The sequence below is a fragment of the Netta rufina genome (assembly GCF_964035555.1).
Source record: "Netta rufina genome assembly, chromosome: 12".
Lineage (NCBI taxonomy): Eukaryota > Metazoa > Chordata > Aves > Anseriformes > Anatidae > Netta > Netta rufina.
This window is the reverse complement of record NC_140135.1, coordinates 7,350,497-7,376,075: the sequence shown is the minus strand read 5'-3', so window position 1 is coordinate 7,376,075 and position 25,579 is coordinate 7,350,497. Positions and strand designations below refer to the sequence as shown.

The following is a 25,579-nucleotide window of genomic DNA, read 5'->3' as shown; positions in this document are numbered from 1 at the left end:
CAAAAGCATGATGCTGGAAAACAGGTGACAGAGCTGCAGGAAAAATCTGCTTTTGTCCTTGAGTGTTTGTAATTTCAATAAATAGTGTTTACAGTTCAGTTAGATTAATAAGGATTGGGATGGAAAATATTTCAGTCCCCAGAACTGGAAACTACACAGCTGAATAGTGGCGGGACATAAGTGCCAGCAGCAATATTAATACCTCTTGTCTGCTGGGGAAAGTGTTGCTTGGCCTTATCCCATGCTTGCAGCCATATGCCTCTGGGGGAGCGTTGCTGTTGCAGTTTTTTTCTGCCACATGCTGGTGCACATGCATTAGTGTGAAGACATGCTCATGCGCTCTGTCTCCCGATCCTGAAAAATCTAAATAACAGGTGATTTCTGATCTCAGTGGTTTTGTCTCACGGAATTAAAGGAATGTTTCCTCATTTTTTTAGGGTTCAGAAAAAAAGTCATTGATGCTAATGCTGTGGTTGTTTTGCTTTCCGCAACTATGTAGTGGCTGATTCAGAAAACAAAGCGCGTTTGACAAATAATGTTCAGTGTGGACTGCATGCTGCAGCAGAAACTCAAGAGCAGCCTTAACCAGAGCTGCAGTTACCCAGCTGTGTTCCACATGAGCATGGTGGGAGCCTGAGATAGTGAGCTCTAGCCGGTGTTCTGCAGGAATCTGCCTTCTAATGCACAGTAGACCTTAAATCCCCATAATGCTTACCATCTGGGCTCCATTGGCTATCTTCCTCATCAGAAAAAAATGAGGAGCAGACTTCCCTTTTTTCCCCTGAGATTTATTACAGGGCTATCACGATTGTGGATTCCATCTGGATAACTTGAAATTGTTCTTGAACCTTACTGAACATCTAATGACAGCTTTCAGCACTTCTTGATGGAGGCTACCATATTGGCATGTACTATAATGGGTGTATCAGATTCTTCTTCCTATTAGTGTTGCTCCTGAGGAAGGAGCTTTCCTACCTGACTTCTTTCTGTGGTCCTTATTCTGTAGTGGGAATCAAAGAATGTTCCTGCTGGGAACATGTCATTCTTGTTTTCTGAGTTCTAACCTAAATCACATAGATAATTACATAAACATCACTTTTATAGGTGGTATCGATCTGTGTGTGCAGGTGTAGCTCGAGTAGGTAAGTGTGAAATGTGTACAGCTGCAGTACAGAGTTTACATGTAGTTTAGTTTTGCCAAATGATGGTGTGAAGCTAGTTCCTGGTCTGCTAATTAGTAATAAAGTGTTGTGGCCATGAGAATCTGTTAGACCTTTTAAGAGTGCTAAGTCCTGCAGACAGCTGGGTGGTAACCTGGAGCTGGTCAGTATCTTGCCAAATACCACAGTGAGACCTGTTGCTGCTCTGGGGAGAGTGGGCTTACATTCTTTGCCAGAAAGCAACCTCAGAGACCATGTCTTCATGTAAAAATAAAATGCAGGTCTGCATCTTTCTGACTGTTTTGGTGGCCTCTCTTTCTGGGGTCTAGGTTGCAATCTTACCTATTCAAACATTTTTCCTCTGCTAAAGCTAGTTATCACATGAGGGAGGATATCATAACGAGCAGACCACTTTCTTCAAGCTTCTGTAATTAATGTTTCTTGAGTTTGGCTTGCATTCCTGCTTGTAGGCTTTATAATGCTTCCTTTTGTTGTATATGTAATGAAAAAAATGAACTGTGCAAGCTGCTCTCAGAGTGCATCATGTACATCTTGCCATAATTTTGTATTGGGCCTACATCACATCTAAGCAACACTGTTGAGGCTGTTACATACTCAGGAGGGACCTTCTCAATACTGGGTACTCCTGTTAGACACGGAGCAAGGTTTGGTATGTTCCATGGAAGTGCACAGCACACTTGGACACCTAGGAGACTGGGAGGACAAGGCTGTACTTACAAAAGGCACACTGGGCAAATGTTCCTCAACACCTTAACTGTATTAATTACACCAGTGATCAGCTCTGTCTCCTCACTGGAAAGAACATATGAACTCCATGGGGATGTTTTATTCTCCTTTGATCTTTTTGACTGGTGCAGGGGCCTTGGTCACTCCTTGTTACGTGACTGTCTGCAATACAATTAGTTTTTGACTTGAAAAATCAGAAATATGTGACCTAAAGTGATTAACGTCGTCCATAGAGCACTGTTGAGCTGTGGCACTGCAGTGCTGTATTCTTACTCTGAGCAGACCAGTAGCAGTGGGAGGCTGTTGGCAGTTGAGCAAGGACATAGTTCTTGGCCAAATCAAGATTCAGGAATGCATCTCACGTTTGCAGGAGCGTGTACCTGCTGTCAGCAAAGTTCATGTCAAGATGTAACAGTTGCTTTTGAATCCTCCTTACTTGTAGCCAGCTTAGCAGGAGCAGAGGTTGCAGATCTACTACAGCATTATCAGTGGGATGCTGCTTGTACTGCTTCATTTATCACTTCACTAAACTGACTCTGATTTCAACAGGAAGGTGCTGTTGCAGAGGGAGAGGGCAGGTCTTAGAAGTCCTAGTTTTCCCTTCAAAGAAAATAGGAAAAATACTGAACACTCAGTAGTGTAGCCATTTTGATGTGCTTGCCATGAGACTGGATTTCCCACACAAGGTACTTATTTGCAAGATGTGTGAAATGAGTTAACAGCTTTTAATGGCCCCTTTGCCACCCTGTGGTTGGAATGGGGCACCTCCACTTGGTTCACGTTACTGGGGTTGACAGGAGCTGCACATGATCACGTTCCCTTTTTCTGCTTTCTGCGGTGGGTACCAACATATGGCAGAGCCTGGCGTGAGCCCTCATGTTAATGCAAGCAACTTGGCAGCAAGCACTCCCCCAGTCTTCCTGAGATTGCTGTGTGCCAGGTAGCCAGAGCTTTGCCTGCAAGCAGGGCTTTGCTTGCCTTGTTTTCAGAGAAGGTGCCAGATCCTGTGAGCTGTGCTTACTGCCAGGCCAGCAGCGAGTGAGAAGGACACCCAGTAAAGCATCAACAATAAATTTTCAAGTAGAAAAATAAACAAAAGTTATGAACTGGGAGAGAGAAGTATGAAGTGCAATCTCAGGCATACTTCTCCCCTGAGCCTGTGTAGCTCAGCCACAGTGTTGGGGCCCTGCAGAAGTCTGTGGGGCTGTTTCAGGTAGGAGGGCTTTGAAATTCTTGATTGGAAAGAGAGGAATTTACCTAATCTTTTCAGAAAAATGATGTTCCCTGGAAATATGATGCTAACTATGTGGAGAAGATGCAGATTTTTTTTTAGCTGCATGTCACTATATAATTCACAAGAAGGTGCCACCAGATGGCACCCAAATCTGATGGGCTCCCAGGAGTGAGAGTCTGTGATGTTCCCGTGCCCAGCATTTTAAGTAAAACTCTGGTAATGCCTAGTCTTGTGATATATCAATTAGTATACCATTCCCTCAAAACAAAGAACAAAAAAAAAAGAGAAAACTAATATCTAACTGTCCTGGAAACAGCTTTTTATTTGTAAGTAATGCAGAAAGCAGTGTTCAAGGATCATCCTACTGTGGAAGGATGAAAAGCTGACAGCTCCCTCACTGTCTGGGCAGTGCCTGTCTGTAAGAGACCACAGCAGGGTAATTAAGCACAGCACGGATTATCTTACCTATCCCAAGCATACCCGTCCCTTAGCACACTGGCCACAGTCCAGTACCATACACGTTATTCAACCAATAGATCATGGAATGTTGTTCAAGGCTCTAGTCTTGCATCTCTGCATCCAGTGAAAGATACCTAAATAAAAATAATATCGGATTTGGGGATCACAGTGTGGGTAACTGAAGGTTGTTTCAAAACAATCCGCAGCGCTTTGCAAGGCTTTCCCTGACTGCAGAAATCCTGCCAGCACACTCTCAGGGCACAGACTTTACAGCCTGCCGTACAGCTTTAGAATCCTCTGTATATGTTTTCTACTTACTCTGTATGTTTGGACAGTCCCTGAAGCTGTGTTTGTGTAACACCTCCTGTGATAACTTTTTGAGGTCCTAGCTGCTGCTCAAGTTTTATGATAGGAACCAGTGAGCCTTAGGCAAAGTGTTTGGAGAGCTTCACACTCCTGAGATCTTTTGTTTGGAAACAGGATGGTAAATGTGTTTGCTCTTGTGGAGCACCTCAGCAATGCTTGTACAACTCTTTGTTAATCAAGTCAAATACAACTAATCATACATGTGCTAGTATGGTTTGCGAGTATTTGCTAATCATACATTTGAAGGAATCCAGGACCCCTGTTAGGGCACATGGGCAAATGAATAGAAAGTGTTCTGACAAACCTAACCTGGCCTCTTTTCTTTCTGTTGCTGTTTTCAGATCTGCCCCCTCCAGCAACAAGAGAGAGGCCCCCAGGCTGTAAGACGGTGTTTGTTGGAGGACTGCCAGAAAATGGGACTGAGCAGATCATTATGGAAGTGTTTGAACAGTGTGGAGAAGTCATAGCTATTCGGAAGAGTAAGAAGAATTTCTGTCATATCCGCTTTGCTGAGGAATTCATGGTGGACAAAGCACTTTATCTTTCTGGTAGGTGTATTTTTGTCTTATCCGGTTGGCTTTCTGGGCTGCAAGTGCACGTTGCCAGCTCATGTTGATCTTGTCAACCAACACCCCCAGGTTCTTCTCATCAGGGCTGCTCTCAATCCATTCTCCACCCAGCCTGTGTTTGGGCTTGGGATTGCCCAAATTTTTTTTGATTCACCTCCCTGTCTATCTAGCCCATATTTTAACAACCTCTCTCTGAGAATCACCTCCAGAGTTCCACTTCCAGAGTCACTCTGTGCACTAAGCTCTTCAATAAACTCTTCTGTTCAGGGACTTGCTGGCCTTGTGGGAGTTGCAGGTGGGTCCTGCTAGGTTTATGGAGCCTGAGATACTGCCCTGTGCGAGCCACCTGTCTTACCTGAACGCTGTTGTCATCACCACCAGGCTATCGCATCAGGCTGGGCTCCAGCACTGACAAGAAGGACACTGGGCGCCTGCATGTGGATTTTGCACAGGCTCGGGATGACCTGTATGAGTGGGAATGTAAGCAGCGGATGCTGGCAAGAGAGGAGCGCCATCGTAGGAGGCTGGAAGAGGAACGCTTCCGTCCGCCCTCCCCGCCTCCTGTCGTCCATTACTCTGACCACGAGTGCAGCATCATTGCTGAGAAACTAAAAGGTAGGTGGTTCTGTGGGCATGCACGTGTCTGCATGGGTACTGAGGTAGGGAGTTGTATTCTCCAGTGGTATTCTTACTGAACTGAGGTGATGGTGTAGTTTTGTAACTTTCCTCGTGCTTCACATTGTATGTTAAAAGTTTACACAAAGAACAGCTGGTGGTGATTACTTATAATATTAAGGAAATAGAAAATATAGGGGGAAAAATGCTGTTGGACTGTTATAGAGATGGATTTAAAAATCTCATCACTTATATTCTGGAAGAGGTGGCATGGACTTCCCTTTTGTGACCCTGTAACAGCTAATACAAGGATGTGTGCTGCTGGACTTTTTTTGTTTTAATATCAAGAATACATCTCTTTCTCCCCATCTGCAGTTGTGACAGCTGCCACATTTGTTGTGTATTTCTTTATCATCTACCCTCATCTAATTTACTGGCTCTATGATGATCCTGATTTTTTAGTGTTTAATATAATTTAATTAACTGCCTGGGCGGAAGTTTTTATTTGTTGGTCTTTACTAGAATATGAATTTTGGCAGTGAGACAGGATGGATAATACTTTTTTTTTTTTTTGCTTTCCCAAGAAAGACCATTCAAACTGAGCCCTCAGGCTGCACACAAGCTGCTCAGTGTTGCCTGTGGCTTCTGAGTATAAACAGAAGATTCTTATAAGCCTTACTGCACCAGTGCGTCTCCTGTGCCTAGCTCTCAGCTCTGTGCCATGAGCTGCTCTCCCAGCTATCTCTTTTTCAGAATTGTCTTTTTGTAAAAACGAAGGTATATTTTAGTACAATGGTTTCTTCCAAAATTTATTTATGTTAAAATGACTGGCCTAAGTCCCAAGACCTTTTATGAAGCCTAAACCGAATCTGTAGCCTGACTCTTCCAGTGAGAGAATATTTGCTGTCATGAAAGAATATGTCTAAATAGGCATATGGAGTTTTCCAGTAGGTTGTTAGCAGTTAATTTTCTCCTCTTTTTGTGCCTCGAAAGACAGTTTGCTGTCAGCTTGGTATTAGACTTGCATTCCTTTGTGTAGTTTTGTGTTTGGATAATACTGTGCTTTCAAGAATCCAGATTTGCCACTATAAGACGACCTTTGAAAGAGAGTAGTTCAGTGACATCAGGGAAAGGATCTGAAATCTATACAGGCAAACTTGCACTTCCATGGTCTAAAGATGTCCTTTCTTGCTGCAGATGACACAAAGTTCTCAGAAGCTGTACAGACCCTGCTAACCTGGATAGAGCGTGGAGAAGTGAACAGAAGGACTGCGAACAACTTCTACTCTATGATTCAGTCGGCCAACAGCCACATTCGCAGACTGGTAAATGAGAAGGCAGCTCATGAGAAGGAGATGGAAGAAGCTAAAGAGAAATTCAAACTTGCTCTCTCAGGGATTCTGGTTCAGTGTGAGTAGTATTTTTGCACTGAATGTTGGTTGTCTGTTGTTGTAGAGAAGACACTTAATTTCTAGAGTCTGGTGAAGTCATACTGAAAAAGTTCCAGGAAAAAGAAATGGCAATCCTTTTTACTCAGCTACAGTTAATTTATAAGCATCTGTCATTAACTAATCAGAACTTTGTTGTGGAACTTTTCATTGACGTCAGAGTCCACATCCTGGGGGAGGAGAGCATGAATTCCTAATTTTTTTCCTCTTTTAATTATAGTCTATTAGAAATTCTATCATCTTTTCAACATTGCACTTCTGTATACAGACAAGGTAAGTTCCTGGTAATCTGATGCCTCAGCGAAATGTACAGGATTTATTCACCAAAGGTAGGATGCAGTAGAGTGTTCTCAACACTCTGTTCTCAGTCACAATGTAAGAAGTTAGTCTAAATGTGTTGCAGAGTAGAATTTTGAACCTGGGTCTTTCAAGTCCCAGTACTTTATTAAATCATGAAATCAAGGAAGAGTCATTGGGTCTGTTCCAGAATGTGATTTATAACAGTTCCTCAAATCACTCATTGCCTCTTACACATCCCTTCTTTAAGTAAGTCTGATTATTTTAAGAGTACTTTTTCCATAACTGTACTAAGTCTCCTTGAGCCCCTTGGCTAGCATATGAACAGTATTAATTTTGGTTTTATATTCAGTAATTTTGGCTGTTACTTATCTGACACTTGATTTTTATTTTTATTTTTTTTTTAATTCTGTAAAAAATATGGGCATGTGGTCCAGAAGACAATACAGTAAGCACTGCACAGTAAGTAGTAATAGACAGCAGCATGCAACTCATCTCTACAAAACAGCTAGTGGTATCTGAGACACTTTCAGATTTATTAGTTAATCTAAATAGCAGAGAGATAATTTTATTTCATTAGAGTTATGCCTACTACAAGATTACATTTGTGGGGGGAAAAAAACAGCTAGGTGTGCTTTCTGCTGTTGGGTGAATTCTCATCCTAAGAGAGGCACTTCATATTTCCAAAATACCTCTGCAACTTTTTTAGAAAAATATTTTAGAAGGAAACCTAAGGAAACAAAATATTTTAGGAGGAAACCTAAGGAAACAAAAAAGTTGATGGCTGATGGATTGGATGCAGTGCTCAGGCTGGTGCAGTGTTCTTTAGGACTGGACCCCTTGGGCGAAAGAACATCCAAAGTGCTAGCTTTCACAGTTGTGAGAGGAAATGTTAGAGAGCGCATGCTACCTAGGTGTATCTGTTGCACTCACAAGCAGTGTTGCTCAGTGTGTTTGAGTGTTTTGTTTTTTTCAGTGCAACATCTGCCTTCATTTTTTCCACTTGAGTGCAGATGAAGTTTTCCCAGTTGATCGTGGCCTGGTGAAGTCCATACTTTCCTTTCCAGGCACAGAGTCCTGAGCATGGCTTCAGCACAGTACAGTGTTATGACAAAAGGTTAGCCAAACCACCTGCCTGATTCCACTCTTTTACTCCTTTACTCCTTTGTTCGCCCTCTCTGGATGATATTCTGGCCTGATTTGACTGCTGATTTGATACTACAGTCGAGCAGATAGTGGCCGTGTACCATTCTGCCTCCAAACAAAAGGCTTGGGACCATTTCACGAAAGCTCAGCGTAAGAACATCAGCGTGTGGTGCAAACAAGCAGAGGTTGGTAATTTTCTATTGTGTTAGATTCTGCAGCCAGTCTCTTTCATGTCAGGATATTGATTTTATGTTTGCACAATGCTCACATGGGTAATGACGTCTTAATTCACAGTGTAAGATGGGAATTACTCAGTCGTCTCTTGTGTTGCAGGTAATAAATTTGCTCATTGTACTTCTGATACTAGAAGCAATATATTGATCTGTATGCCAATTGAAGTTGTGCACAATAATAATAAATATAGATCTGTTTTCTACTGTTTTTAATGTTAAAGCAAGAAGTATTTCTAGAGAGATACTAAAGAAAACAAGTATCATCACTGAGATCAGCTTTTTTCATGTTTTTCTTGAAAGATTTGAGAGATTGAAATAATTGCAGCTGGACAGTCTTGAAAACTCGAGGCAAGTTGTTCTCATATTCATATATTTATGTCATGCAGCAACATTGTTAGTGAAAAAAGGATTTAAAAATGGTGGCAAGGGTGGGGATAATGGAAGAAGGAATGTTATTCAAACTGCTGTTCCTGCAAGAGGAAGAATAGTCTTCAGTCCCTTATTTGATCTTCTGTGATTCAGATACAACATCAGAAAAAATAAACCTAAGATAAAGAAAGATTGTCTCTGCAAAGTGATGATTTTGTCAGATATTTTTCCTGGAGTCTGAGATGAAATATGTGCTGCCTTCTGTCACCTGTGTAGTAGGGATGTCCCATTGCTTGGCTGCACCTGGCAGTGGAGCACATCTTGATGCTCTGTGTCCGGCCCGAGGAAGGCTGGAGGAGATTGTTATGCTCCTGGGAATGTGGAGGGCTTCCAAGAGGAACAGAAGAGCCCCATGGTAGGTTAGAGCTCTTCTTCCATAAAATCTCATTTTTGTGTTCCTTCCTAAGAAAGGTTAATGCTCAAAGTGGTAACCGAAGTGTTGTCACCTTGGGGTATGAATAGTTTTAAAAGAAAAAGCAAGAAGTTGTATTTTTCTTGCTCATTAACCTTTTTAAGTTGGATGAGGCTTGAATCAGTTTTTACTTCTGGCAGCACACAGATGTCTTCTAAGTGGCAGGAAAAAGCAAATGACAACAAAACAAAAACCTGCTATGAAAATTACCTGCCTTTTAAAGTAACCCTGCTGTGTTTAGATAGTAATTTTTTATTCACTGTGAAAACGCCAGCAATTTAGAGATGATGTTGTCATTTATGTTTCGAAAATTTGGCAAAGCATATGCTTTCTCATCTCAGCATAACCTTAAGATGATTTACAGCCCAGTTGGTTTCCAGTGTTCTCCAAACCGAGCTGAGAAGAATATAAGCCTGAATGCATGAGGTAGCGTCCTTGGCTGAGGGACTTGGAAATTGGATGTTTAGCACTATTGTCTAAGTGTTCCCATGACAGATGTGTAAATAGGTGATGGTGTCTTGTCTCCATACACTGCTGAGTAGTCAGGTTTGGGTGAGAAATCCTAGTCTGCTTGATGGCTTTGGATTTTCTTCTTTCTTTGTTTTGGTTTTGTTGCTTGGAAAGCAAAGGTTGCTGACTGCTGGACCTCATTGCATAACTTCTCAGTGCCCTGTGCAGTCATTAGTGGATTTATCCTCTTGAGATGGAGATAGGAGAGGTAGTGGATGAAGAAGTGTTTGCCTGATGTTGCCCAATAATTCTCTGGAAGACCAGATGTTTTGACTCCCTGCTGTGGATCAGACTCAGTATTTCTAGCAGTATTTTCTCAGTATTTCTAGTTTGTCTGTATAGATTAGGTAGAACTGAAAGTCTGGAGACACTTCATGACACCCACCCCAGTGCAGGCCGTGGTAAAAGATGTGCATTCTGAAGTGTTTGTTTATTCACAGTAAAAAGAACTTAAATATATAAGCAGTAAAGTAGCAATTAAAGAGGAAGGATAGCTTTTTAACCACAGCTTCTTGTTCAGTTGGTCTTTCAGTGTGACGTTGAAATCCTGTTCTGCAATGTTGTGGTGTCTGTCGCAGAGGTCTCTCCTGGTGGAGCACCAAGCCAGAGAGCACATAAATTCTACTCAGATCCCAGGAGCATGTCAGTCTAGGCATGTAGCTTTCTGCAGGACACTTGTGCACCTTTCATGCACTTTGGATCATGCTGAATGTTGTAGAACAGAACTCATATGTTGATTTCTTTCAGGTATTTGAAGGTTAGGCTGTACTAAAGTCCTCTGTATGGTTAGAGCACCCCAGTGCTATGTAGAGTGTTCGGAGGGATATGGAAGGAACGACTTCCATCATCACTTCTTTACTGATAGTGTTCAGAACAGGGAAGAAATGGCACGCAAATATTTTAAATATTTTTTTAAATACTCCGTTTTTTGTATTAAAAAGCTACAGTATTAAATGAGTTCACTGATTATGTTAGGTAGCTACAACTCCGCAAGAACACCGTAGTTACCAGCCATGACCTGTGATAGCTCCAGAGCTGTTCTGTAGCTTATCACCTCATGAAGTCCTAAACCCGTCTCAGACCTGTGTGGATCTGCCTGGCCTTGTTTCAGTGTAAAGCAAAACAGCTTTGATTAAACCACCTCTGAAAATGTTACTCTGTGTTTTCAGTCTTAACTGTATTAAGATCACATCTTTTTTTAACTAAGCCTGTAATAATGAGCGTCTAAGGGGAAAGCTTTTATTTTCTAAAGGACGATAATTTCTGTGAAAGATGTGTGTTTACTCTAGGGCATGTGAAAGAAGTAGATGAGTGTATACTTTCATATAGAACAGATTTTGCAGGGTTGCTTTGGTGAAATGGTGCTTAATCCAGCACTCTCAGGTGCAAGTGCAAAGCACTTGTGACATACATCATCCTTATTTTCTAGTGAAGTCAAATTTAATATTTAATAACCATTGATATTCCAATTTATATATAATATTACCAACAGAAGAAGTGCATCAAGTATCTGATTAAACCTCTCTACACATATCCCATCTGCGCATGCATAAATAAACGATAGATCTGAGCTAAGAACATGATTTGTCTGCCAAGCAGAAACATGATGAAGTTTTCTATTTGGGTTCTGTTTATTTCTGTTAGGAACATTCCTATGACTTCTAAGATTTGTCTTCCACACTACTCATGCACTGTGGGTAGTACAGAATTAGTGACACAATATCTTCTCTGTACATTCTCCTTACAAGACTATAACACTGTAGAAATTGTACACTAAAGGAGAATTGTTTGGGGATGTGGACATATCCATCGCCTTGCTGCTCTTTACTCATCATCATATGGGATGTTGGAGAATAAATTATGATAATTTTCAGTAAGGTCGAGCAATCATTTATTTATTTATGTGGATAGAGATCAGGAAATTCATAACAACGAGACTGATCAGTGGAAAAGACCAGAGCCTTTATTTGCTTGGAGGTTAAGCAGCAACTATGTAACAATTCCTTGGTTATTAAAAGGAGTGTATTAAAGAATGTAGCTCACTGAACAGACTAAGTTTTTGTAGGAGAGAGGCTCTTTAAAAGGAAGTGCACTTAACCAACCTGTGTTTGAGCAATGGGATTGGGCTTGATTCTTTTCCCCTGCTTGGCACCAGGGAAACCACAGTTGCACTGCTCTGTCTGGCTTTGCTCCCCTCTCTTGTCTCCAGCCACCCATATGAGAAAGATGACAGTGAATCAGTGGCAGCCCAGCAGGTATCTGCCAGGATGTTAAAGGAGCTGGGCTTTTGTAACCTGGGGAAGAAGAAGCTGAAGGGCCACCACCAGCAGCTTTCCACTATTTAAAGTGGAATGGCCTGAAGCTGCAACAACGGACAGTTCAGGATGGATATCAGGAGACAGTTCTTCACCCAGAGGTGGTTGGGCACTGGGACAGGCTCCCCAGGGAAGTAAGTGGTCCTGGCACTGAGCCTGCTGGAGTTCATGAAGCATTTGGACAACACTTAATCTGGGATTGCAGGGAGCACTTCTTTGAACAGGGCAGGGATTAATTTAGATACTTTGGGAGGGACTGTTTACAGCATAAATCTTCCTGTGATTCTGTGTTTTTCTGATGTATTGAGTTCCTTATTACAAACTGAGAAAACAAGTTTATTCCAAAAAAGCCAGAAGTCATCTTTCACCGTAAAGATCTTTTAACATCAAACTTAAATTTGTTCTAGGCAAAGTTGACAAGTTGGTGGTAACTGTTTATCCAGAAGTCATTTGTGACGGTGGGGTAGGTATGTGCAGGCCGCCTTTCAGGATAGCTGCAACCTGAGAAAAATCTAAATATCTGTAGAGCTGGATAATATCCCACTTTGGTAAAAAAAAAAAACAAAACAACAACAACAAAAACAAACAAACAAACAAACAAACAAACAAAACCTGGTGATTGATCCTCCACAATGACTGTTTTCCTGGGAATTTTGCATCTGTGAACCTCCCCATGAGACTGCACTTCTGAGACTTCCTTTCCAAATCCCACTTAGTCAATCTTTTCTTAGCAGATGTAAAGGAGGAGCTAATGTTTTGTTTTATACCAAAAAAAAGATAGTTGGAGAGTCTTGATTCAGGTTATGCCTCCTCTTTGAGCCCTAGCACTTCTGTTTTGTGCTTGCCTGAGATTGCTTACCGTGACTGGGGTGGGAGTGCTCTCTCCATTTGGAGTGGTCTTTTGTTCCAAGGTAAGTTCTCCCAGTGCGAAGAAGCAGTGAGACCAGTGGTGAGGCCTCTTGCAGAGACACTTGCTACTAGGCTCAGCTTTCTTTCTCTTATCAGGGTCTTTTCTTGAAGGAAGGTGGACCCCTAATATGCATCTTCTTGCTACAGCTTTTGTTGGTATTAATCCTGTGGGTGATAGCATCAGAGGAAAGCCCAGGGCAGGCAGCAGGTGTTTTGGAACTGCAGCCAGCCCTGTCCCTCCTGCTTTGGTCTGCCTTGTTCTTACCCTCTTCCCAATTCAGTCTCCAGGGTATCCACACACCCAAACTGAAAGGATGTGCATTTCACCTGTTGGCTGAGCTTGGTTGAGGTGTGTTTGGTGATAGCAAGCAGAGTTTTTGAAAGCTTCAGGCCGTTAGAGTAAAATCTACAAAGAGCTGAACATTGATTTTATTTCAAAAGTAGGTCTTCTGTGTCTTTTCTCCTACAGCTGTTTCTGGGATGTGTAATCTGAGTGAAGTTTGGGTAAACTGACATCAGGTAGGGAGACTTGGCCAGCTGTGCTAGCCTGTAGTGAGTATTTTTGGCACCTCTGTTGTCTTGAATACTGGCCATCGCTTTCTGAATATCTCTTGTGCTGCCTTTGTGCAGGGGGGTAAGTCTGGCTAAGTATTTCCATATATTGCCAACAGGGCAGTGTGGGTCTGTGCAGTTCTCTCCAGCCTGAGTAGGGGACAAAGCTGAGGGATGGGTGAGTTTAGCTGGCTCTGCCTGGACAAGGTGAAAGGCATGGAAAGGACCTGTGAGCAGGAGCTGGGGTCTCTCAGAGGACACTGTCGCAGTTCCTTTCTGATCCCTAAGGTGGAACAAGGCTGCGACAGAGGAGAGAGGATCTCAGCAACTGCAGGGGGAGTCACTGTGGTGCAGGCTGAGCCCTGCTAGTTGGCACGGATGCAGAAGGGAGAGAAACTTCGAAGCTCACCAGGGTTGATATGAGTTAGGAGGTGGCTGGGCAGTGTCTGGCCTCTATCTGTGTACTTGCAATTCCCTCGTCTAACTGGCACGATCTCCATCTCAGGTAGGTTTTGTTGTAGCCACGCGGCTGTGTGGAGCAGGCACGCAGCACAGAGGAACAGAGTGAGGCAGTGCTGTGGATCACAGCTATGATCACACTGCAGCATGGCAAGGTTCATGGCACCGGGCACCGTGTAGGCCAGTGCTCAGGAAGGTGCAGAGTACGTTGTATGGCAGGAGAAAGAAATGCCAGGGAGGTGTGTCAGGTTGCATACTGTGTATGTGAGGAGGGGATGTCACTAGTTGCAGGAGAGTTGTACAGATGTCAAGCAGGGCATGTGGGGAACAAAGTTCACCAAGAAAGAACCCTGCAGACAAGGCTAGTTGCCTGCCCTGGGGTGAAGAATAGAAGGAAGATGGAGGAATCAGTAATGCCAGTAGTGCCGACAGATTGACTCATGCTAGACATCGTTCTAGATTTAGTAGTCAGTGCCAAAAATTTCTATCGTTTCCCTTTTCTTGTATCATGGAGTTGCAGTTTGCAGACTTAGATTTCAGCATTTCTTTATCCATCCGGTTGGTTCCTTATAATCTGTATTGAAAAAAATCTGCTTTCTGAACCTTAGGAAATCCGTAACATTCATAATGATGAACTAATGGGTATTCGAAGAGAGGAGGAAATGGAAATGTCTGATGAAGAAATAGAAGATCCATCAGAGATGAAAGAAACAGAAGAATCAGGTAAAATCACTTTTTGCAGCTCTTACGTAAAATACGTCTCTTCAGTGGAGTCTTTTATTAGCCCCACTCAGATCTGACTGTTTATCTGCTGCTGAGGTTTAAAATTTTGTGTACAGTCTAATACACGTTCTGCCTTGTATTAACCTTGTTAAACTTGTGTGTATTCATGCAAATTCTGAAGGACAAAGAAAAGGTCATAACACTGTGCCAGGACTTTAGAAGAAACTAAGAAACCTGCTGCAGACAAGCGTGGTACTGATGGACTTCAATATTTAAGCAGTGGGTTTTTTTAGCTATTTATGTTGGTATCAGATGCTTTACCTTGGCTATTACTGTTGTTCTTCCAAATCCCTGATGTCTTTTTGAATTTGCTGCTATATGTTCTGTTGCAGCAAACACTACAATCATAGATATAAAACATACAAAATGCTCTTCCTTTTGCATTTGAAGGTTATGTTATGAGAGAGAGCAGAGGGCTGTTTCTCCCAGCCAGCTGTTATTTTACATCATTTATCATGGCTCCATTTGGTGCCTGGCTTCTCATTCATTCCTTTCACATAGATTTTGCATTATCGTAATGCTCGAAATACCTGTCACTTCTTGATTGTTTCTTGTCATATCATACTTAGTTGAAGTGAAACAGCAAGGTAACGGCTGCAGATATGTATGTGAAATATTAGAATATTTGATATTTTCTACTAAGGAGTTGTTCTTTGTCCAGAGCAGCTTCTTTCCTAAAGAGACATCAGGAACAGTGGTTGCGATAAATTTATTTTGTTTATTTGGGTTTGTAACTGGTAGCTGTGAGCCACAGAGCTGTCTACACACTGTGGGGCGAACACACCATGACTTCTTGTTCCCAACTCTGCTTTGTCCTCCAGCACTGGTGTCACAGGTGGAAGCCCTAAAAGAAGAAAATGACAGCCTGCGCTGGCAGCTGGATGCCTACCGGAATGAGGTGGAACTGCTGAAGCAGGAGCATGGCAAAGCAAGCAGGGATGAAGACACAACCAAAGAGCAGCAGCTGAAACTTCTCCAGCAGGCTCTGCAAGGAATGCAGCAGGTGGGCCTAGCTTTTTCTATAGCTGTGGCCTTGCTAGAAAGGCAAAGGGGCTGTCATGCAAAGCATGGGCACAAACAAAGGCATTTTGTTAACTTCAGTGGTAAATGAGAGCAACTTTCTGTCATTTCTGGTATTGCCAAAAAATAAAACAAAAATCTCAAAACAGTGATTCGAAATGAGCTGATAACAGTTGCATGAAAACAATCCATAGTTATGGATTCCTTGTGTGCTGTTTGCCTGACCACATTGTGACTTTTGAAATACTGAGTCTGTGCCTACCTTCCCTTGTAACCCTGTAAATCCTGCCTGCAAGCACGAACAACACAGGGGGAAATCCAAAGCTTGGTTTATTGCCATTTCTAAAGTTTACTGGATTTTCATTCTCTCAGAAACTGTAGGACGTGTTGTTCTTTGCTGTTTTCCTTATCTAAGTATCAAGTGTTTTGGGTCCCTATACACCTTAACAGTTTTGTCTCACGTATTAATCCAGACAGATAACCAAAACACAGAGTTCAGCTAATAGTTCAGTTAAGCACGTTATTAAAATTAGAACTTGAAGAGATATTGTGAAGGTTGTGATTGTTTACTGGATGCACCTGTGGTAGGAACTAATTGCATTGGCATTTGTAACATTGGAGGTGGCAGAAGCTTTCTTTGGTCACTGTCAGCTATCCATGTGGGAGGAAATGGCAGGGGCTGCAGGACATAATAGATTTTCCTTTGTGCAGGTGTCAGGGAATTAAGGCTTCTCTAGGTACCACTGCCAGGATAAGTAATCATTCTGGAAGAGCACTCTGGAGGGCCTACCCTGAGGAAAAAAGATGTTTGTTGTAAATATTAGCAAATAGTGTTTTATTACAAATAATTTTATATTTTTTTTTCTAGATGAGATAGTACTTTTCTGAGCTTGAAAGAAAGGATTAACTGAAATACCTATGTCTGTATCCTGGTTTGACCTTGGAAGGCTGCTAACCTAAAGACTTAGGCATATTAGTGTTTAATCTTCTCTCATCCTGGTGCCATGATCTTGCCCATCTCTGAAAGGCCCAGTGGTGGTAGCAGTTTTCTGAGAATCATTTTCTTCTGGCTCTGACAGGGAATCAATCATTTTTTTCCTCTGTTGCCCTTGTCAGATTCTTGGTTTGTTCAGTAAGGTCTTTGTACTCACGTGCGTTCAATACAGACACATTCGAGACTACAAGTTTGTTCTCAGAGCAGACCATTGTATCCACAACCACAGCCTGGTTATCCTTGATAGGAAAATCATTCTGCTCATCTCTGAGATGTGGTTTGTGATTCACTACACCATCTTTCTTCTTAGCTTTGCATGTCAAGGTAGTGCACGATGTGTTGTGGTAGCTGCTGCAAGCATCCTGAACTGCTGGACTGATGTCAAGTGTGGGAGCACTCATCACATTTTTCTGCTATGCTGAATTGTGCAAATAATAGCACAAATTTTATTAAAAGTCATGCTTTTTGTGTATGCTAATAACCAAAGAAATTGCTTGGGTATAGAAAAGATTTCTTCTTTTTATGTACTTAACCTTTTAATTGTTACAAATATGATCTGTCAGGTCTGCATGGAAGAGTGTTTATTCATTTTATATTCTTTAAATAGTAGGAGGTGAAAGGCTATGAACTGTGTTTAACTTTTCTTTTCCAGCATCTTTTGAAAGTACAAGATGAATACAAAAAGAGAGAAGCTGAGCTAGAAAAAGTGAGAGAAGACAAACTAAAGATAGAAACATTGCTAGAAACCCTTAAGGAGCAGGTATGTGACTTCCCAGTCCTTCCTTATTCTCAGTAGTAAATGCAGTCCTTGGATTTCATGGCCTATGGCAGGTGCAGGGAAGAACAGAGTGTAGGAGATGCCTAGACCTGGCTTAGAAGCAGTCTTTAGAAAGCTGGAAAAACTTTCTGCTTAATTGGAGGTTGCATATTAGTAGTGAACTTGCTGATTGATCCATATAATAGTGAGAGAATCAACAGAATCAACTGAGTTTGCTTCTGTTGCAAGAGTTTGAATACCAGTAATCTTCAGTGCAGGAGCTTTGGTGACTTTTTGTATCAAAGAACAAAAATAACAGACCATCATCAGTAATTGTTCCTTTTCTTAAACTCTGTGTAGCAAAGCACAGCAGACGAAGAGGACAAGGAGAGAGATGCTATTGATGGCCAAGGGAATGTAAGTCTAAGTTTCTTTTCTGCTGCCTTAGTCAGAGTATTTTACTGAGGGAAGTAGTGACACCTCATTGTAAAATGAGCAATTGTTTAGCATTTGATTTCTTCTGAAGTGTACAAGCATAGTGCATATAGACTGTCTATGTATGTACAAATGAAACAAGTTAAACTATCCATAGCAGCTTCTGGATGGAAGAGCAGTAGGTATTTCCAATGCTCTGGTGTAGAAATGGGCTTTTGTGTGCAAGGTAATTTTTTGCATTGTCTTTTCAACTAGTCTTTCCAAAAGAAAGGAGGCCATGCATTTTCAGTATGACATTACTGGCTGAATTACAGTTCTTATATCAATCAGAAGCTAGCTTTGTTTCCACAAAGTGCACACCATTACTTTCTCCTGCAGAAGCAAATTATAGCCTGTTTAGGCTAGGACTGCGCAGTTTCAGTCCTGTGTAATTCACAATTGCTCTAGAGTAAGAAGCTAATCAAATCCGAGGAGCCATTTAATTCTGTCTTTGTTAATGGCTCATGTCCAGTTCATTTTACTAGTGACTGAAGGCTATTTCCAATTATAGCTGCCTGTATCTCTCAGACCACTGGAATTCAGGCTATAATTTAGGAATAAAAGTCAGTCATGCTTTTAGTGCAAAAACCAAGTATTTGCTTCATGTGTAGTCTTACATTTATTTGGGGGATAATAAATTATGCAAAATTCTGTTTGATTCCAGTACCACAAACTCAAGTCAAGGACAGTCTGATCCCAAATCCTTTGCATCCAATAGGCGCTTGCTTAATCATACTGCCACTGTTAAGGCATTTGAAAAATGAACATCTGTGTCTCAAGTAGTCACTGCAAGACTTCCTTTCTAGTCTTTTTGTTTGACTGGTTGAGGGGTTTGTTTGTTTTTGTGTTTTTAAGGCTCTTGCAGAGTAGACATCATACCAGTGAAACAAGGACAATGAAAGTGCATGTTATGGCATCTTACTTTTACTTTATGGGCTTTAATCTAGTTTGGTAGCTCAGACACGCAGTTTCCAACAGCAAAATGAACATCGGTGTGTTTTGTTGGAAGCATTTTGCGGAATAAACAATAGATAAAGCAATGCAGTGACTCACAGAAACAGGAAGACAAAAATACAAACACCGTCAAGTCTTACTGAGCTGCTGTAAGAGTGTGTAAGAGTGACTGCTGTGCTGTCAGTGTTTGAAATGGGTCCTCTGTGTTTGTTTTTTTTCTTCAGGAGAGCAGTATGTCCAGAGTTTGTGCGTGCAGTCAGGAGAAGGAAGGTCCAGTTGAGAAGACACTGAACAATAGTCCTGTGAAATCTGAACGAGAAGCTCTTTTAGTTGGTAAGGCCTTTTGATGGACTTGGTGACAATGTTAGAGACCGGGACTGAATGGGAGTTGCTTCAAATGGCCTCACAGCTTCCGCTGGCCACCTTTTGTTCCTTGGGTTGTGCCAGTAGAGGTGGGATTCCTCACAGCCTTTAGTCTTGGTGATGGTCAGGGTTTCACTTGGTGCATTGCTCACGTGACAATCTTGTGCCATGCACTTTTCAGTCACGACCATGGTTATTATTGAAAAATAACCTAACAACCTAACACTGCATGCTACAAATTTTCAACCAAAAGCCAGTAACTGAAAAAAAATTTTGAAGCACTGAGTGGGAGGAAAAGAAGTTCTCTTCTTGATGGGACAAGATAGCTTCTTTCTTGTCACTCAGCCTAGTTCTCTTTGGCCATCCCTCCACATATGATTTGAGAACAACAAAAAATCATTTACTGATTTTCAGGTGGGTCTGTTTGTGCCAGATCACGGTCTGATGTCTGCACAGAAAAAAAGGGGACTTTCAGGAAAAGATCATAGGCACTACCTTTTACTTCAGATGATGGTCAGAACTACAAGTTAGTATTTTGGATTTACAATTCTGCCTGCGAGCTGGAAAAGAGTCTCTGTGGGACAGGTTACAAACTTGTGTTGCTCTGTTTAACTGAATGCTGCAGGACTTGTGAGATGGGGCACACATATCACTGCTTGCTCTCTCCATTTGCCTTTTCCTGCTCCTTGAAGTGATAGATCTGGAGCACAGCTTTCCCTCTTCTTTAGCCTTGAATCCCCACATTTATGATAACCTCATGCTGAATTTTGACAAGGATCATCATGGGGCATGTTACTATTACTCAACAGGCATTGAGAGCAGTGAGGTCTGTTTTAAGTGCTAACCAGTTGCATCAATTAGCTGTTGTTTCCTTTGCAGCCTATGGGCCAAACTTCACTGTATTTAAAAGCAAAAATGCCTGATAACATCCCTGTGTTCTGTACTAGCAGTGGCAGGGAGCTGGGGTTCCTAACTAACTCTTCTCAAGAGAATGATATTTGTGGTGTTCCTTTTTTCCAGGAATAATTTCAACGTTTCTTCATGTGCACCCATTTGGAGCAAGCATAGAGTACATCTGTTCCTACCTGCAGCGCCTGGACAGCAAAGTAGGTGTACCAATATCTCCATTTCCCCGAGCAAGCCTAGGCAGCACGTTTGTGTTCTGAGTGTGTAATTTCATTCCTGGGTATGATGCTGGTTGGGAGTGAGGACTGTAAGAGCTCGTGTCCATTACCTGGAATAATTTGTTGGAAGAGGACAAGGGTAGGGGGTGAACTTTCTTCATAGCTTCTGGCTTAGCCCTTGTAATTAGCCCAGCTTAATGTTAACCTAAATATGGAGCTGAAGGTGATGTTCTTATTGTTAATGTTTGTGTGTGATCCTGCTCGTAAGTCAAGAAAACCCTTTGACACTAAGTGTATTTTGCAACAGTGAATCCCATGTTTAAAATCTGCGTCTGAAATGTATTTGTGTTTATTCTGTTTGTTTACTGCCTTTGTTTCCCTTATCCCTACGACTTCCAAGATAAAAGAGAAAATAACTTGCCCCGTTCATACTGTTCATTATACTGCTATGCCACTGTATATATTCTATCTAAATTGAACAGACTTAATGTCTTCATGTCTCTGTGCAAAGTTTTTCCATGTTTCTGATCACGTGGCTCTTCATCAACCCTTTTCTGTCTCTGTTTTGACACTTAGAAGTGAAGTCATTTTTAGGAGGATGCTGTGCCTTACACTCTGAGAGCATAAGGATTGAACCACAGCCCCTGGTACAGAGGTCTGTGCAAAGTGGAGGGATCAAGTTCTTGGCGCAGAGCTCAAAAAGGGCAATAACAAGATGAGCACTTGTGCGTTTTCCTTAGTACAAGGAGAAGCTGCTCTTTCCTGCATTGTTTCTGTATATTGCTGGCTTCAGACTCCTTATCAGAGTAAATGGGGAGGGACTGACCTCCCAATTAGAGGGGTTGACCTGACCTCATGGCGGCCTGCAGCTCTCATGAGGAGAGCGGAAGGGCAGGCTCTGAGCTCTGCTCTCTGGGGACAGCGACAGGACCCGAGCGAACGGCATGGAGCTGGGACAGGGGAGGGTCAGGCTGGGGGTTAGGGAAAGGTTCTGCACCCAGAGGGTGGTCGGGCACTGAGACAGGCTCCCCAGGGATGTGGTCATGGCACCGAGGCTGCTGGAGTTCATGAAGTGTTTGGTCAACACTCTCAGACATAGGGTCTGATTTTTGGGTGGTCCTATGTGGGACCAGGAGTAAAACTCTGATTCTTGTGGGTCCCTTCCTGCTCAGGATATTCTGTTACTGTGTAAAAAGTTTTGAAGGTACTAGCAAATTGCATCTTGCTATTCTACTCTACTGATTTACTTTGATCGTCTTCCTTAAAGTGCTCCATGAACAGGATAGTTACCAACAGGGGAATCATCTCTTGTGCCTGGAACTTTCTCGGGCTGCTTTTGTTTATAACTTAGTGCTTAATTTTCCCCATTCTAAGAAAGTGATCAGGCTCACTCCATCCCTTTAATGACATACATAATAGTTCATCTTCTCGTGCAAGATCTGAATTTGTCTAAGAGGCAAACAGCTACCTTTGTTTTCCTTTGGAGCTCCTAAAGGAATGCTGCCATGTATTTCATCAGACTTCTGACATTTCCTGTTTGTGATTTAAAATGTAGGAAAGTGCTTCACTTCATTGGAAATTTCTGCTCAGCAGAATTTCTGCTTAGCTTAGCAGAAAACTACAGTGAAAAGCACATCCTTTAGTCTCTGCAATGCTCTCAGTCCTTTTTATTGCTTGCTGATGCTTGGGTAACCTGCTAACTTCAACAGGATTTGTGTGTGTGATCTCTTAGAAGGTCTTCCCATTTCTTCCTCAGGGTACATCTTAATGTTCTTGTCTTCATTACTGTGAAAGCTAGGTAGTAGTTGTGGTTTTTGTTTTTAAAGTCTACCTGGTTTTGGCTTGAGGTTGGGCAGGTCTAAAGAGAGCACCTCCCCACTTCTGGGCAACACCTGTTTTGTTTTTTTTGAAGCCGCCAGCAAGGAATAAAGGAATATCTTTCCCCTGTTCACTGCCTATCAGTCTCACCAAGTAAGCCACCAGGTTAGCAGACAGTGCAGAGGTTAAAAGGGCAGTTTGGAGCCTTGAAATAATCCCAACAGAACTTCTCCAATACTACAGTGAGCACTGCAAGTGCTGATGAATAAAATAGATGATGGCTATCTTGGGGTGTCTCCTATCTGCTCCATGTTTTAGGTTGAACTTCTTCTTTACCAAACCCACTGCCAGCCTGAGCTTGTGCTTTTTCTTTGTCTTAAAACCTTAAAACTGTCGTTTCTACCTGATTGGAAAACAGAATGATGACAGAAGTGCACCTCCCAAACACAAACCCATCTTGCAAAGCAGGTGCTCTTGATCTTTATCACATGTCAAAGAGTTTTCATGCATTCGCACACTAATGAAGCCTTAAAAGTGAATATACATTCTGCTACTTCGTTTTCTCAGTGGTAAATGGTAGCCTGCCCTCTTGAAAATAAAGAACTTTTCGGCCTAGCTGAGTCCTACCTGAAAACTGTGATTCTTGCTGGCATACGGTGAAAACGACTGAGTCAAAAGAACTTCTTTGAGAGGGTCAGAGTCAAACATGACTTTGAAGGACGGTAGGAGAAATGACTCAAGATTATCTGTTGGAAAATCCAGTTATGCATTGTATTAGACAGCATGAAGTGGGATCAGACTTGACATTACAGAATTGTTGCACTGAAACCACTGTGTTGGAGGTGGAAATGAAGCAGCAGCAGGAGGCATTGCTGAAGTGTGTGGTCCATACACACCAAGCTTGAAGCACAGCCCCTGAAAACTGACAGTACTGCAACAGTAGGACTACAAACTATGCAAGCTCTAAAGGGAATTAAAACCAAAAACAGTTACTGCGGTAGATCAGCAGAATATGTAAAAAGATGTCACATTCCCTGCAGTCTTGGAAAATACCCACATTTTCATCCAAAAATGTATCCTAATGTTTCACCTATCCAACAGGAGGATGAGGTTATTGTGCAGAGGTAGCTCTGAACATGTGTCAGAGCAGTCTCAAACACACAACAGAAACAAACTTGAATTGTTATTAATACAATAAATAAATTTTTAATGGTTCTGCTGCAGTAAGAAAACAGATGCAGGCAATTGGACATAAGGTGGACACAGCCTTTGCAGTTTTTATATATCCTGAAACTTGCAGCATCTTACAGGTTTTTTTTACTTGCTGAACTTTAATTGTATCTAGTAAATGCCAGAACAGTCAAATTTGTTAATCAAAAGTCTCCATAAGTTCCCAATTTCCTCGATTTCTGTATGCACTAGCTGAGAACTCTTTCTCAAAGCAGTGGTAGTAGTATTTACTGTTCAGTTACATAAATGCTTGGGAGTTTTTAATCCATTATCTTGCATTTAACAGTGAAAATCACTGGACGTTCTTTTTACCCTTTATTTATTTTTTAGTATTATAGCCGCAGCCATCTCACCCTGAAGTGTGACAGTAGCACAACTCATGCCATCCCAAAGATGTCACCATTAGTATTTGGACAAGAGATCTAGGGAAATCCTAGATGTTCCTTAGCAATTAAATGTTCTTGAGTTTGATTGTAACCAGTCATTTCAGGGCTTCTGTAACCAAAAGTATCCTCTTTTTTTAGTGAAATTTTCCTTTTGTTTTCACAGATTTGCACCACCGAAGTGGAAGTTCTCATGACCAGACTTCAAACTACGTTCAAACAGGAGCTGAGTGGGGTTGGGGCCAGTTTAGAGAAAAAATGGAAGTTTTGTGGTTTTGATGGGTTGAAAACAACTTGAGCTTCAGTTGAACTGACTTAACACTGAAAGCAACAGCAGGATGTGTGTGTCAAGAAAACTTAGGATGCCTCTTACCTCTGTTTATGACGATTATCTTGCACGCATGGGATAATATATAAGTGAAATTTTAAGTCCAGAGAAGCTCTAGAAGAAACTTGAACTGCTGGAGCTTCTTTGATCAGATATTTTGTTAAGAAGCAAAGTGCTGTTTGATACATTTTGTGTACAAAGTTCATCTGATATTTTTAAGCCCATTGTGTTGACCACATGTTTTGCCAATGTTGTATGTGCTGTGTGTGCCTAAATCTCTCATCCTGTACCTTCTTTTTACTGGTAGGAACAGCCATAGACTGTCCACTAAAGCACCAACAAAAAAAAAATAACTTTCTGGTTTCTAGAACCACCCAGAGGGAAAAAAATGACCTTTTTTTTAGACATTTATATGACAAAAAATGAGGTATCTTTAAACAGAAGACGACTTAGTTGGCTCAGAGTCGCTATGAGCCTAAGTCAGATCTTTTTCAATGCTCTTTTCTCTACTGAAGATTTAACTGTTAAGCTAATGTGAAGGCAGTGTCACTAGGAGTGTGATTATGGTGGTTTCTCTGAGGGTTTGTGCATTGCAGAACCAGTCTGTAAATAATTTTCGATGTAGGAGGTGTATTGAATTTTCTACTGATCTGGGTAGAACAAAGGGCCTACATCAGACCTGTATTTTTCTAACAGCTTACCATCAAATTTCTCCATCCGCTTCGTTTTTGAGACTGAGCTTCAGAAGGTGCTAGAAAACAGCACGGACTTTTCTCCTCCTGAATCTTCCCCAAGGCTGTACCTCACATTCTCAGTAAACATCAGCCTCCCCAGCCCTCTGCAGAAGGTTGGTAAGATATAGGGTAAAATGCTTTAAAAAAACAAACAAAAAATCTAAAACCAACCAACCAAACAAAACCGTACTCTGTCATCAGAGAGAGCTCTGGCAGTGGATGCCTCCTGGAGCTTTCGAACCTAGTGAGAGATCTGCACGTAGCTCATTTTGGCACAGGCAGCAGAAATGGGTGGAACAAACCTTTCTGTTGGGACCAGGCTTCCCATGGGGGGTGAGGGGGGAAACTACCTGCTCACTTTTGTTCCTGACACTGAAGGACTGCTACACTGGAAGCATATGAAAATCCTTTTTAATAACTCTATTTGTGTCACTACAGGTGAACATTGTATTTTTAAGGAATAAACATTTTTAATGTTCAAATCTTGGCTTTGTTTCTTTTTTTTTTTTTTCCTTCACCCAACTTGCATTGTCTGCTATAGGAAAGGGAGCGCTCCATCATTAAAATGAAAGGTTTGAGGCCAAGCCCTCTGAACATGGGGCTTCACTGTCCTTGCAGACATCTGCTCTTCAACTTCTGCCCCATAGTGTATCTAGACGCCAGGCTTCTTGCTGTGCACATCCTGGTCTGCTCTTGAAAAGATCAAGCGTCACTTTTTGTCACCTACCAATCATCTGGACAGGGACAGCTTTAGGTG

The 25,579-nt window shown here is 41.8% G+C and overlaps 1 protein-coding gene across 9 annotated transcripts in view; it reads left to right on the top strand.

Moving 5' to 3' along the window:
- Positions 1–25,304, top strand: part of ENOX2 (ecto-NOX disulfide-thiol exchanger 2) — a gene marked incomplete at its 5' end in the record, with an annotated part of 42,374 nt that extends 17,070 nt beyond the window's left edge. For all 9 annotated transcript variants that reach the window (XM_084294084.1, XM_084294083.1, XM_084294091.1 and 6 more), the window contains 11 exons: positions 4,308–4,514; positions 4,917–5,150; positions 6,348–6,560; positions 8,120–8,226; positions 14,469–14,583; positions 15,465–15,646; positions 17,310–17,417; positions 17,775–17,831; positions 19,067–19,175; positions 20,226–20,311; positions 23,927–25,304. In XM_084294084.1, coding sequence (XP_084150210.1) covers positions 4,308–4,514; positions 4,917–5,150; positions 6,348–6,560; positions 8,120–8,226; positions 14,469–14,583; positions 15,465–15,646; positions 17,310–17,417; positions 17,775–17,831; positions 19,067–19,175; positions 20,226–20,311; positions 23,927–24,058 — 1,550 coding nt within the window. In that variant the 3' untranslated portion in view covers positions 24,059–25,304. The remainder of the gene's footprint in view (positions 1–4,307; positions 4,515–4,916; positions 5,151–6,347; positions 6,561–8,119; positions 8,227–14,468; positions 14,584–15,464; positions 15,647–17,309; positions 17,418–17,774; positions 17,832–19,066; positions 19,176–20,225; positions 20,312–23,926) is intronic.
- Positions 25,305–25,579: the final 275 nt, after the last annotated feature.